Source organism: Coffea arabica, chromosome 3c (assembly GCF_036785885.1).
Source record: "Coffea arabica cultivar ET-39 chromosome 3c, Coffea Arabica ET-39 HiFi, whole genome shotgun sequence".
NCBI classification, from domain to species: Eukaryota; Viridiplantae; Streptophyta; class Magnoliopsida; order Gentianales; family Rubiaceae; genus Coffea; species Coffea arabica.
The window spans coordinates 41927333-41941108 of record NC_092314.1 but is presented as its reverse complement, the minus strand read 5'-3'; the positions used below and the strand labels follow the sequence as shown (position 1 = coordinate 41941108).

The 13776-nt window shown below is 34.8% G+C and overlaps 1 protein-coding gene across 1 annotated transcript; it reads left to right on the top strand.

Moving 5' to 3' along the window:
* The first annotated feature begins 11238 nt into the window (after window positions 1-11238).
* Window positions 11239-12373, top strand: LOC113735982 (probable disease resistance protein At4g19060). Its single transcript, XM_027262938.2, has one exon. It carries the CDS (start codon window positions 11726-11728, stop codon window positions 12257-12259), a length of 534 nt encoding a protein of 177 aa, XP_027118739.2. The 5' UTR covers window positions 11239-11725; the 3' UTR covers window positions 12260-12373.
* The last annotated feature ends 1403 nt before the right edge of the window (window positions 12374-13776 follow it).

Sequence of the window (13776 nt, the reverse complement as noted above, 5' to 3'; positions counted from 1 at the left end):
AAGGTGATGGGTCCAGAGCATAGCATTTTGGTCCAGTTAGTGTTATTGTGTCAGATTCCCTTCTTTTCTTTTTTATTTTTAGCTAGCCAGTGAGTAGCCTGAAAAAATAGAGAAAAAGGAAGAGAAAAGCTTGCATACGGAGAAGAAAATTGCAGAGGCAACGGAGAAGAAATTTTGAATAAGAGATGAAGAAGAGGAGATAGGAAATCTGATGAAGAAGATGAACAGAAGGTGCGGCGTGTGATGGAGAGAAATAGAGGGTAGGTCCGTCATAAATATTGTCTGAGGGAATCAGTTGAGGGTTTTGTCCAAAACCTCCCAATTTGCTCAGGAATGGGATAAGTCCGATTTTTTAGAAATGATTCCAAAATTTGCATTCCAATAGACTTAACCCAAGCAACAAATAAGGAGTTCATTCTTTTCTGTGATTCCCAAACCCTTTAACCAAGCAACCCCTTAATTGATCATCCCACCAAATTCTTATCCTTTTTATTGCATCATTACATACCCCAACATTAGTTGGCAGTCAAACAAGTCTAAGTTGCCGGGGCTAAGGAAAGATAAGAAGTTCACATGGTACAGTAAACTGATTCAAAATTGCATGACCACAAAGCAGAAATCATTACTCATTAACATATCTAGTCTATTGGGAATGCAAGTGTTTCCAATTGATTTCAATTGCTGATGTGGCATGCTACCATTGGTCAAAATGTGGTAGTCACTTGTTCATTTCTCACGTGCCAAGAGTTTTGTTCTAAGATTTCCCTTGTCTTCTTTTCGCCTCATTCCTCTCCAAAGCTCCTCTCCCTTTCCATTTTTCTATTCTTTTCTTTGTTCCTTTTTGTTGTTTTTTATTTGGTCTTCCCCTCCCCTTTTCCCTTTCTTCTCTTTTCTATTTTTAATTATATGATTCTAATTGATTTTTTCCCTTGTTAGAATTAGTCTAGATTTGAAACTACGAAATGCATGAGACATAGAAATCATCTTGATCGGTAAGCTTCAATATTTCCCTAAATTTTTACAATTTCCTTTATTCAAAAGAGAGAGACATTTTTCCTACCAGGATTTGTTAATCTTTTGATTAATAACCCAGAGGTCTAAAATACTACTCGTCTTTGGGCCAAAAAAAAAGGAAAGCCACAACAAAATCTCCATCCTAACCCATCCAAAAGCACTGAAAGAAAGTCGGAAGTGTTTGTAAATCCAGAGGCCTGCTGTTTTGTCTTTTCTTCTTGAGTATGCCTCTAAGTTTGTGTTTGGCCTTCTTTTTTTTCTTGTGCTACAATGCGCCGTTTCTCCATCATCTCCCATAGGAAACGATTCCTAAACCATAACTCTAGATTTTAGTATATACAGGTATCTTTTCTATTTTATCTATGTATATCTGTAGAGTCGTGAAGTAACATATGAGTGAGCAATTTTAACAGAAAACTTGTTTATCAAAGAAGCAAAAGTAATGTGAAATGGGGGTTTTATGAGGAAGAGCCTATCAAAGGAGAGAGATTGTGAATGGTACTTAGTAAACGGGCCTTCGGAATTGGGTTAAATTTTGTTGTTTGGTCACTTGATAACCATTTACATCAAGGTCTAGCTCTGAACACTACTCATGTTTACATTATAGCAGGGTTAAATTTTGTTGTGATTGCTTTAATGTACACTTCTAGAATTTACAATGTGTGGTAAGTCTTTAAGAAGAAAAGTGGTACATGTGATTTCTTTGACATATAGATTCTGATGCAGATGGTTAAGGAATTATCGAAAAATGGACTATATTTCTCTGTTGATTAAGTAATTGTTAATAACCAAATCAATTTTTTAAGATTTTCAGTCTACTAGGGGCCTATTGGCCCATCACTATTTGGTTTTCAAGCAGTGATAGTTGATGGTTATTAGCATTTATTTCCTACTATATCTGTTAGACCACGGGTTGGACGAATAGATTAGGTTTACCATATTCTAACTTAATTATCCCCTTTTTTAAGTAGTAACTGGCTCTCCATATGGTTAGTTTATGATTGTAATCCGTTGGTTGACAAATTTCAGGTTACATGGCAAGAAAATGTTTTCAAATGAAACCATATTGCACGTGGACCTCTGGATTCTTGGTTGAGATGGTGGTGTCATTTGCAGGTCCATAACCAATATCATGAATAAGATATAATTTACAGTAAAGGTGTGTGACTTTTGCTGCCTTATAAAGAGAGGCTCCTTTGAAAAGAGAGGTTGCTTTGCTTATTCTAAAATTTTGGATGAAACTTATATGAAAATGAAGCTACTATATACATAGACCAAACTATCAAAGTTGTCTATCAAAGTGCATTCATCTTATTTTCTACTCTTGAGGTTGTAGACATAGAAGTTTTATGATAAACTGGTTTGTTAATTTGCTTGCTACTCTTGTCTTATTTAGGAAATCCTCCTTTAAAGAAAATTTGAAAGTATCTGGCAAAAATTTTGAAAATCAGTATCTGCCAAGCCTTCTTCATCTGCATACCCCTATGAACTAAATCTTGGAGTGGAGAACTGCAAATCTCTCTCCAAGCCTTCTATTTTTTTTTTAATCAAGAAAAGCTTTTGCTCTTGGTTGAGTTAAAATATGTACTTTATTGAAATCTTAGAAGTTCAAGTTCATGTTTTGATATTCTTCAAAATTGATTTTGTCATTTCACCTATTTATTATGAATTCCTTGACATTGGGGACTTTTGATTGATTTTCTGAATTTTATTTTTTTTTGATTCTCGGCTGACAGCAGTTAGAATTTGGAGTCAATTTTATCATTGACCATGATTTACACTTTTCGAGGTCTGTTGTTTTGTTTCTCAGAGATCCGGTATTTATAAAGTTCATGTTATGTTTTGAAAATTTTTTCGCTTAAGCCTTTTTTTTTTTCAGTTTGATGCAGTCAAGAAAGAAAGTATTAACTAGATTTGGCCATCTGGTATGGTTACTATATCACTCCACGTTCCCTTTTTCTCTTTCTCCTTCACTCTCTCGTAATCTCCTAGAAATTCCTCGCTCAGAGTCATTGGTTTGGTGTTGTCTATAGACTAAATGTAGTACTACTTTTTTTCCCCTTCAGAATTTTTCTTTGGTCCCTTAGATCCTTTTTTTTCTAGTTACAAGATGAGGAATTAAGATACACAACCAAGTATATATAAGAGATGGTTTTTATCCTTTTTTTTTTGGAGTGGTGCACGATTCACCTTACAATGTCATCTACATATATATACTTATTATACTTTTTTTTAATGAGCTTCCTTTCGATTGATCAGCATCAAAGGGAATACCCACAACAGTACATCAAGATTTTACCCGGAATACACTAATATGCAAACACTATCTGGATTGGAAAATAGAAAAATCAATTCCAAGTCAATACATAAATCTATTCCATTCTACCATGACTGCTCTGATATCCACAAGTGCATAATGAAACACTCCATCATTAGGATTGATGATATTGGTCTGGTAAATTTGACTAAACTTAAGCTTTTCTTTTCTATCATGGTGACTTCTTAGATTAAGAAACTCGATTGCAGATTTAGAAATCTTTAATTATGTAATATGTGAAATTTGGTGAATTTGCAAAACTTTTTCTTGTTTAGTCTCTTGTGTGGGGGTTTTTATTTCTCATGGCTGTCGGCCTCATAAATTTTGACAATGGCCTGGAAAATGTTAAGATTTAATTGTGGGTTGCCATATCTATCTTTGTAAATGTTTGGCTGCTATTTATGCCATTGGGTCACATTATTAGGTCAAATGCAAGTGGGCATTTATTTATGTGTCTTTGTTTGGCTGCTATTTATCTGTCTTTGTTTTCAACTTTAGTTTTTATCTTGAATGTCTCAAAATGAAAAGAAAAAGACAATAAATGGATATGACTTTGAACCAGGCATGTAATAAAGGATTAGTTTCTCAAGCAAAAAATGGTTACACATCTATGCAATCCATAGAGCCTATTTCTCAGTCTGCAATGTTTAGAAAACCCTGTCCTATAAGAGATAATTTAAAAAATTATTATTGTCTGTTTCGGGACTATCAAAGAAGAGGATAACTATACACCTAATTTGTGGCACCTCATCTTAAAAATATAGAATTTTTGCTACAGAGACAAAGCACCAATGATTCAACCCATCACAAGGTAGATATTGCACGCACTTAACCATTTAACTTATTTAAGTGTGTCAACATCATTATTTGTGTTGGTAATCTTCTGTGAGAATTTTGGTGCAAAGTTATGTGTTAATGTACAGATAACAAAATAAAAACAAGAAATGTAATTGTTGCCACTATCCTTTGTTGTTTATCTTAACTAGGTATTCTGCTTTAAAAGTTCACCATTATTGGGATTATTGTTTGAAATAAATGTTAAAATTACTTTCAATTAATAGAAACCACTAAGAAATGGGCTAATTTCTTCAATTATTGCCCAAAAAAATAAAAATTTGGAACAATGTTGTTCTAACAGAGGTAGGGCTGTTCACGAATCGAGCCGCTCGCGAGCTCGATTATATATATATATTTTATTTTAATAGTAAAATTACATATGTATCCCTAATATTTTATTATTTGTTAAAAATTTATTATTTTATTTATTTTTAGAAATAAAATATTTATTTTTTATTTTTTTAAAATAAAAATGTTATTATTTTTTTATTTTAAAGCACGAGCTCGAGCTCGACTTGAATTTGAGTCAAGCTTGAGCTCGAGCTTGACATTTTGAATTCGTCGAGCTCGAGCTCAAGTTCAAACTTCATAAAATTAACTGGAGTCTCGACTCGATTAGGCTAAAATTTGATTCGACTTGACTCGTTAGCACCCCTAGACAGAGGTAGGGTATAAACTATGCCTATCGGATTTGGTCAGCCCGGCAGGAAAGAAAAAAAACTTTTTTTTTAAATGTTGGGCTTTCGAGTTTAGTCAGCTCCATAGCAAAGAAAATTTGCTTTTTCAAAAATGCTGGGCTGCAGGCTAACTAACCCCGGCAGCCAAGCTAAAATTTTTTTAAAAATATGATGGCCTTTGTGTGCATCTTTGATTCCTTGTTTGCCAGTAAACGAGAAATTGATTGTAAGAAAGAAATTGAACAAATTAAAAAAAAGAACAAATTTGCCGGTGTAGAAACTGCAAAGCGTGTAAATGCTTGTCAAAGTTCGGGACCACTACCTTTCTTCTGTATTGTTTTGTGACTTTATACTCATATATGAATGTATCTCCATTACGACTCACCACTAATGGCTCACAGTCGATCCTAGTCCTCTTCTTTTGTTTCTACACAGCTTTATGTTTTTTTGCCAAATTTTCTTTTTATTTCTTTAGTTCTTGAAAGAATACTACTGCTACTATTATTTATGTCGTGTGTTGTTTTCATCATCTTCCTCTCATCTTTTGAGAGACTGCATTTATTTTACACTTTCCTGAACTGAACAAAACTCACTGCCCAACCCCAGACACCAATAAGCCCCACCTTTTTGCCGCCTCTAGAGCAGAAGAAGTACTACACTGCAAAAAGAGAAACCAACAACCTCCCTCTTCCAATTTGAGTACTACTTGCTACAAATGTGTAAAGGAGCGGAAGAATCGAGACCTGAAGGCTTTCCCAAAACATCCCTCTTGGATTTCTTCAAGAAATTCAGGCGCTTGAAGGCCCCCCCACTCTTGAGCTCACTTCTTCTGGTACTTTTGGCTATTTATTCTTCAGCTTTTGTTTGATTTTTTGTATTCTTTTACTGGATTACAGAACGGCCAACAGGGGTTTCAGCTTGCATGGCCATAGTTTACTTCTCACTTGGTTTAGTTTCAATAGTTCTTTTGCTTCTTCATCGTCGGCAGAACCCGCGAATTTCGGAAATGGGAAAGTGAATTTCCTCGAAGCTACCCACAAAGGCCATCATTTAAAAAAAAAATCAGCTTGGCTGCCGGGGTTAGTCAACCTGGCAGCCAAGCATATTTAAAAAAGAAAATTTTCTTTACTACCGGACTGACTAAACTCAGTATTTAAAACAAAAAAATTCTTTCCTGTCGGGTTGACTAATCCTGACAAGCATAGTTTCATACTCTACCCTTGTCAGAACAACATTGTTCAGAATTTTTATTTTTTGAGCAATAATTGAAGGAATTAGCCTAGGAAATGACACCATAGGTTGCAATTGGGAAGAATGAACATAGAAAGCTGAAAGTTGAAATCTGAAATAATAAATATTTTCAACTCTAACGTTAAATGCAATGTGAGAACCCCAGAAATAGAGAAAACCTAATCAAGTAGTATCTTTCTACGAATGCGTAACTTTATGATGTCACACATGGTACTAATGTGTAATTTAATAGAAATGTTAATGCCATTTAACTTCAAAGTGATGAGAATTGCTTCAGCTTCCATAGTACTTTATCATTTTTAATATTTTTTTTGTCAAACGGAATTGTATTATATCATTAGCTTGATAATACAAGTGTTAGTTACAAAAGAGAAACAACTGTCCTATAATCTTTCTATGCAAGCTGGTTTTTCTTTGGCCTCTAGGATGACTGAATTGAAACTCTCACACAATTTATTTAGTAGAATATCACACTTAGCTATTTCTCTAAAGTGTGATCTTGACCAGTGTGCTGGGTTTGTGTTATCTATCAGCTACTTGTAAGCATTGTGATCATACTCTCTTAAAGCCTTCATTTCATTTTTAAATCTCCTCACATAGGATGGTCTTACACACGCCTAAAATCTATCCTTTATTGATTGTCACGGGTGAACCTTCTTCATGTTGTTGTGTAGGTGCCATACACAATGTCTATGCTCCACACTAGAATCACTTCTTGAATGGCAGATCCTAAACCCTACAAGAATAGACCAATACAAACAACAAAAAGTCAATTCATTAAAATAGAAAATAAAAACATAGCAAGCATAAATTATCGAAAGTTACCTTTTGCCTATCACTAATGAAGGTCCAACTCTTCTGTTCATAAATTGGCAAGTCATACTTTAAGAACTCTATAAACCATTTCCACAAACTCTTATTTTCGACCTCCACTATGGCATAGGAAATAAGATAAATGGAGTCATTTGTATCAATACCAACTACTATTAACAAAACTCCAGGGTATGGACCCCTCAAGTGACAGCTATCCACCCAATTACACGTCTACAACCAGCCTTGAACCCTTTTTTCAATGCTTCAAAACATATGTATAATCTTTGAAACCTCTCCTTACCTCTAACTTCGTCAATAGAGGTCTCCATATGCACTTTTGATCCGGGATTACAAGTAAGCAGCTCTTCACAATAGTCCCACAGCTTTCTGTATTGGTTTTTATAATTACCATGAATCAACAGCTTGGCCTTCATGGAATTTTTGCTTGCTTGGTCCTTAGTGAAGTTGACATTGAGTTCTAGGTGAACTTTTTCCTTGAATTATGCAATAGTCACTCTCTTGTTCAGCTTAATAAATTTCATGTAATATCTACTTAAGAAACCTAAGTTAGGCCATTTGTGCTAAAATGTCCTAACACAATGACAAGATGGTCCATGGTCCGTATAGCAAAGGCATCACTATCAATCTCTTTGGAAGCATAAATGAACTAGCCAAAATTTGATGCCTTGTAATTAGCCCTCATTCTGTTAATATCATTCTTTTTCCATCGAAATACTTTGCCCTATTTCGCACCATAATAATCAACAGCTCTTTGAAAGATCTGTTTATCATTGAACAACAACCCAACAAAAAATGTTGGATCGTCCATGTCTATTTCAGGTTTAAACTTGACATATTTTTGCTTCTTCTTCCTTAAACTATCTTCATCCGAGAATTGACAGTTGTTGTTTAGCTCCTGAGTGTTGATTGAGGCTGATTCTTCATGCACTAGAATGGGATCTCCATCATATAGATTGAAGTCATCATAAGCCCTATCTTTAATTTTGGTACTTTCTTGCTTGGATGCTACTATTATTGCTGGATTTGTGGTATCATTTCTAATGCCTCGAGTTCCTTCACCCGGTAGTGTTTCTCCCATTTTCTAATCACTTTGTAGCTCCTTTTTAGCACTAGCAACAGATTTCTGGAAAATCACATCATCATCATCTTTGCTAAAGTCATAATCACTATCATTACAACTTTCAGCATCAATAGATTCTGATTCTACATCATTATCAACTTTACAGGCATCTTTTTCCTCAAGTACTTCAACTGGCGCTATAATATCTTCAAAGGTAGTGCAATCGTCAAGGGTTATGTCAACATAAAAACAATCTTCTTTTGATTCGCTAGACTCAGCTGTATCAACATTACAGCTGCCTAATTTACTTTCCAAGAATCTAATATGGAATTCTTGTACCAAATATAATTCAACATCAGATCCCTATGGCAGCCATATCCGCAACATCATCTTCACTATCTATTTTGCAAAGTTTAAACACATCCTTTCCACCTACTCTATAATACAATTTCATATTGCCTTCACACCCAAACAAAGTACAAAAGGAAGAGAGACTGTTCAATCTAACCCGAGTAGTAAGAACGCTCTCAAAAGATTCCACACTACCTCCTACATACTTTTCTTCTGGGGGTCCAAAATATACTCTATCTTGAAGTATTTTCAGCGTAATATCCAATTTGTGTCCTACTTCTATCTTTTTTCAAAAAAAGACAAAAAAATTATTAATTATTGCCCACATGCTCAATCATTTTTCTATCCCTATTTCTAGTAGTATAAAAGCAACAATATAATGCAATTTTACCAACAAAAGGACCACATCTTTCCTACTCATAACATGGTCAGAGTGTATAAAATGAAAAATCGATTCACAATAAGTAAAGAATTAGCAAATTATTTAACCAAATCATCACAACAATTCACTTCAAGTAAAATGATATGTGACTTGACTTGCTACAATTTCTCACTGCCATTTGACTAATTTTGCCCTTCACATTCTTTTACTCACCCAATTGTTCTGTCCATAGTGATTCTATGTCATTCAGATCATTTTCCGTCATCTAATTGATGTCTACTGATAAAGATTTTAGATGGCAGAAAAAGCCCTAATTTGGTTTCATTCTTTCTCTCTCTCATATGTTTCCCTAATTTCTGCCTTTTAATCATGCTTTTATTTTGGATTGAAGCATTAAGATGATTCTCGCGTGAACAATCTAAAAAGCCTCAAAATGGACCACCATCTATTTGAATAAATGACATGTTTGGCGTGGTACCACTACACAAGTCCTTAATTGGCACATTGATTTTACTTGAAGGACTAATTTCATGTGAAAAAACTTTCAGTGACTAAATTGGCATTAGTGAAAATGTTTAGGGACTAAATTGATGATTTTTCCTACCTTTTATAGGAAAACATGAGCATGCATTGATCATGAAAGTGAATTCTAGCGTATAAAAAATCAATTCTTAAAAAAGAGAAAAATGCAGTTTTAGTCTTCAATATTTAGCCCCCATTCAATTTTAGTCCTTAAAGTTTTGGCAAAATTAAATCGGATCCTCAATGTTTATCCATTAACAGTTATGATCTAGAAAGTTTTAGCAAGAGTAAATCTGGCCCCTAATGTATCCAATTTAAAGCAAATTTAGGACGGTGTAAAGTTTTTCCCAATTACTAACAGAATTTAATCATGTCTACTCATGTGTTTGTTAAATTAAATTTCCAAATAAAGAAGCAAAACAGTACTATCTAACTTTAAACAAACGAATTAAAACTAATAACTCTTGTGCTAACTAATAAACCAGTTAAAAAATGGAAAAATTTTTAAACTAAAACTAGTCAGAGCTAGAGGTGGCAAATCAACCCACTTAACTAAATTTACCCATACCCGTCCATGAATAAATGGGTATGAGTATCTTAAATTTTTGTATATGGGTATAAATGGGTTACCCAATAATACCCATTTAATAAATGGATATTATTGGATAACCCATCAAACCCAATTAACCCATTTAGAATTCTCTTCCCCCCAAGTCTCTTCTATTCCCCCACCTTTTTTTTTTCAAATTTTTCATTTTGTCATGATGTTAACTACTTTTGTTTCATTATTATTATTATTATTATTATTATTATTATTATTATTATTATTATTATTATTATTATTATTATTGTTATTATTATTATTATTATTATTATTATTATTATTATTTGTTGATTTTATCTTATTATTTTATTTTCTCTTAGTTTGTTAACTTGCTCATTTTTTAGCATTATCAATTTATGATAAATTTTAGCCTATTTTCTTATCTTTATAAAATGAAAATTTAAATTTATTTATGAAAAATGTTAGGGGTTCAAAATTTTTGGATTAAGTTTTTATATTAATTTTTATAGTACTTAGTTCAAATTTTTATATTCTTATTATTCAATTATTAAATAATAGGTAATTTTGTGACATAGAGTATAAATGAAAAAAAATGGTAATTAAGTTTATTGAACATTATAAGTAAATATTTAAAAATAATGATGGGTACAAAGAGTGGTATAAATTGATAACTTAGTTTACAAAATGAATTTAAATGAGTTAAAAAAAAGTTAAAATAAATGGGTTATAAATGGGTAATTGGGTTATTCAATTCATTTTTTGACTTACCCATTTATACCCATCTAATCAAATGGGTATTATTGTATTAATGAGTTGACTCACTTATACCCATTACCTATTTTACCCAACCCAAACCCGTCCAAATCACCCATTTTGACACCTCTAGTCAGAGCATCCAGTTCATTAATATAGAGTTCATTTTCTTTCTCTATCCCTACTATCCCATGCTTCGTAATTTAATTTTTCATCTAGATTAACAAATTTGTTTCCTTTTTTTTAGTTAATTAGTTACTAGTATGCCATCATATAAGTTGTTCTTATTGTTCATGAGTACTTATTAGTTTTCTTCTTTTTAAAAAGTTTAATTGAACAAACATCTAATTGCATGTAACTGATTCCATCAATATTTGAAAAAATCAATCAATTGTCCTAAATTTGTTTCAAATTGATGACATAAAGAGCTAAATTTGTTCCTGCCAAAAACTTTAGGGACTAAAACTACACATTTGCTAAACATTGAGGACCATATTTGCTTTTATCAAAATATAAGGACTAATGCATCATAAGGGCTAAACATTAGGGACTAAAATTGCAATTATCCCCTTAAAAAAATCAATTTCTTTTAATTAAAAAATATTCACGCGAGAAGACTTTCACTTGTTTGAGTCTTCTTCCTTCCATCTCTTAGTCTTCCGTCCATTCCATCTGCCGGTTCTCTTCCAGTTTTGGGATTGATTCTGACTCCCGAGAGTGATGGGATCGGTGGATTTTGGAGAAGTATCCCATTATCTTTTATCTAAGTTCTCTGCCCTTCTTGACGAAGCAGAGAGAGATAAAGATCTCAGCAGACTTTCTTGCATCTCTCGCTTCCGAAGTGCAGAGACCCGCATCAAATCCAAGTACGCCAACGCTATCAATACTAGCAAACTAACCACCCGTGCTAATTCTTGTACGGATCTTGACATCCGGAAGTTGCTCTATGACCTCATTTCTGCACTCTCGGAGTGCCGCGTTTTCGCCCAGCAGCATCGCGGGGAGGCGGCCGTGGGGCACAAGAAGGGTATCTTGCGATTCAAGCATTTGTGGTTCATTATTTAAAAGAATCGACGGTTGGATGAACTAGACAATAAGCTCGAAGAAGTTCTCAGTCTAAAGATTTCAACGGGGGCAGATCCCGCCTCAATTGCTGGTAAAAATGAGGACGACGAGGATGATGCTGGAGCAGGCTGGTTGTGATGTCTCAGAATTGTCGACTACTAATGTTGGCGATATTCCCAATCTCACTGAGAAACTTTACCGTCGACTGACGGGCAAGAGGTATCTTATTGTGCTGGATGAGATCTGGCATGTTAATGGTTGGTATGGGGATTTATGCTCTGAGCAGCCAAAAGGCGATGATGCATCATTCGGGGACTGCATATCTCACGCCTTGCCCAAAGATAGTGGCGGGAGGATCATTGTCACAAGTAGGCGAGAGCGTGTTGCTAGAGAGATGGTAGGTGAGGAGAACTTGATGCCAATTGATACTCTGCTGGACCGAGAGATTGGCTGGTCAGTGTTTTCTGAAGCTGTCCGTGAAGATGGAAGAGTTGATGTGAATAACAGCACTCTGTTAAAGATGGAGGAGATAATCAGCAAAAATTGTGCTGGCCTTCCCTTTGTTGCCAGGACTTTAGCAACGATAATTCCAGAACAAATCCAAAAGGAGGAGGAGGAGCAGGAGGCTTAACGTCTAGCTGAGATGCGACGAGAGGAGGCTTTACGTCTAGCTGAGAAGCGACGAGAGGGGCCTCGTCATCTATATGAGCTGCAACGAAATGCTAATGGCTCTTCGTTCTTTGTTTCTGATGGCATTATTGTCCAAGTCAAGGAATGACTTTTGATAACTTACAAACCTAAACCTTCAGAAACCAGAAAAGCCGGCAACTTTTATGGTTCCTGCAGGAGACTTATAACCTACCCCAAATCCCCCCCCCCAAACTCGATGTGGGATACCAACCTATGCAGGAACCTGCTACTAAGACCTAAAGAGACCCCAATTACCCCGGAAAGGCTGATGTCTTTTGTCCAAGCCAAGGAATGACTTTTGATAACACTTGATCTTGCGATTTAGTTGTGGTTGTGATTTCTTAGAAGCTGGCAAACTTGTGTGTTGTGGAGCTGGAATAGACAAAACTGACTGAGTTCTCACTTTTTTGTCTATCTTGACTTTTTTTTTTCTTGTCTATCTTGACTTGGAGAGTCCAGATTTCGTCCAACCATTGATGTAAATTCCTGTAATTTTTCCCTTTAACCAATGAAATTTCTATGTTGTTTTCTCGTCTTTGTTTGCTTTTTCAAAAAGTCTTTACTGGTTAATAAGTACTCTCTAATGATGAAGGATAAATCTCGCTGGAATCCTTGTGCTCAAGAGTCTAGAAAGGTTTTGGTTAAACTACTGTAAACATCCGGCCAGTTTTGCCCCATCATAAATAATGTCACCGTAGTGATGAATTCGGAACACTTTATAATCATCCTTAGATTCATTCATCAAGGCCAAACCCATATCCTACAAGAATCGAGCCAGGACGTTCCAAGTTCGGCGGGCTTTCTAATTGCTGGATTCCGCAAGAAAATATCTTTGTCTACAGCAACACGTATCAATCCATTAGAAGAACCCGCGGTCTGAGAATTATAATAACTCCTAATTTGGCTTTTGCATCGAAAGGGGTATTGAATGTTGGTATAGTACAGGATGTAGAGAGCACTGCGTGAGATAATGGACCTCATCACCATAATTGTCATACATGTTCCTAGGGTATAATCAGTCTATGGTGATTGTAGTCGTTGTTGTTGGAAGATTTGTTGAGATGGGCACGGATGAATTGTGATAGGGTGTTAATTGTTGGTTATTTTATTATTAATTTTCCCCTTTATCCTTGCCAAATATTGTTTTAATTATTAATATTTACTTATATTTGGTATTGGACTCAATTTCAGGAAATGGAACAGAAAACTACAAAAATGAGGGACTTTTTGGAGATAATTGAGATTTCAAACAACCGGGCCCACATGGTGCTACAAAGAGATTGCATTCCCTTTGCTGATTAGGAGATTGGAGTCCTACGGGCAATAGGAAACTAAAAGCAAGGAATTTGGTAGAGTCCCACTTTTGGTTTGATTCTCAATTTCAGCGGGAACCACAAGGATAAGAAGCTTTAGTCATTGTTGGCTTTAAAAAGGAGACAAACGTACAGAGAACTCTTA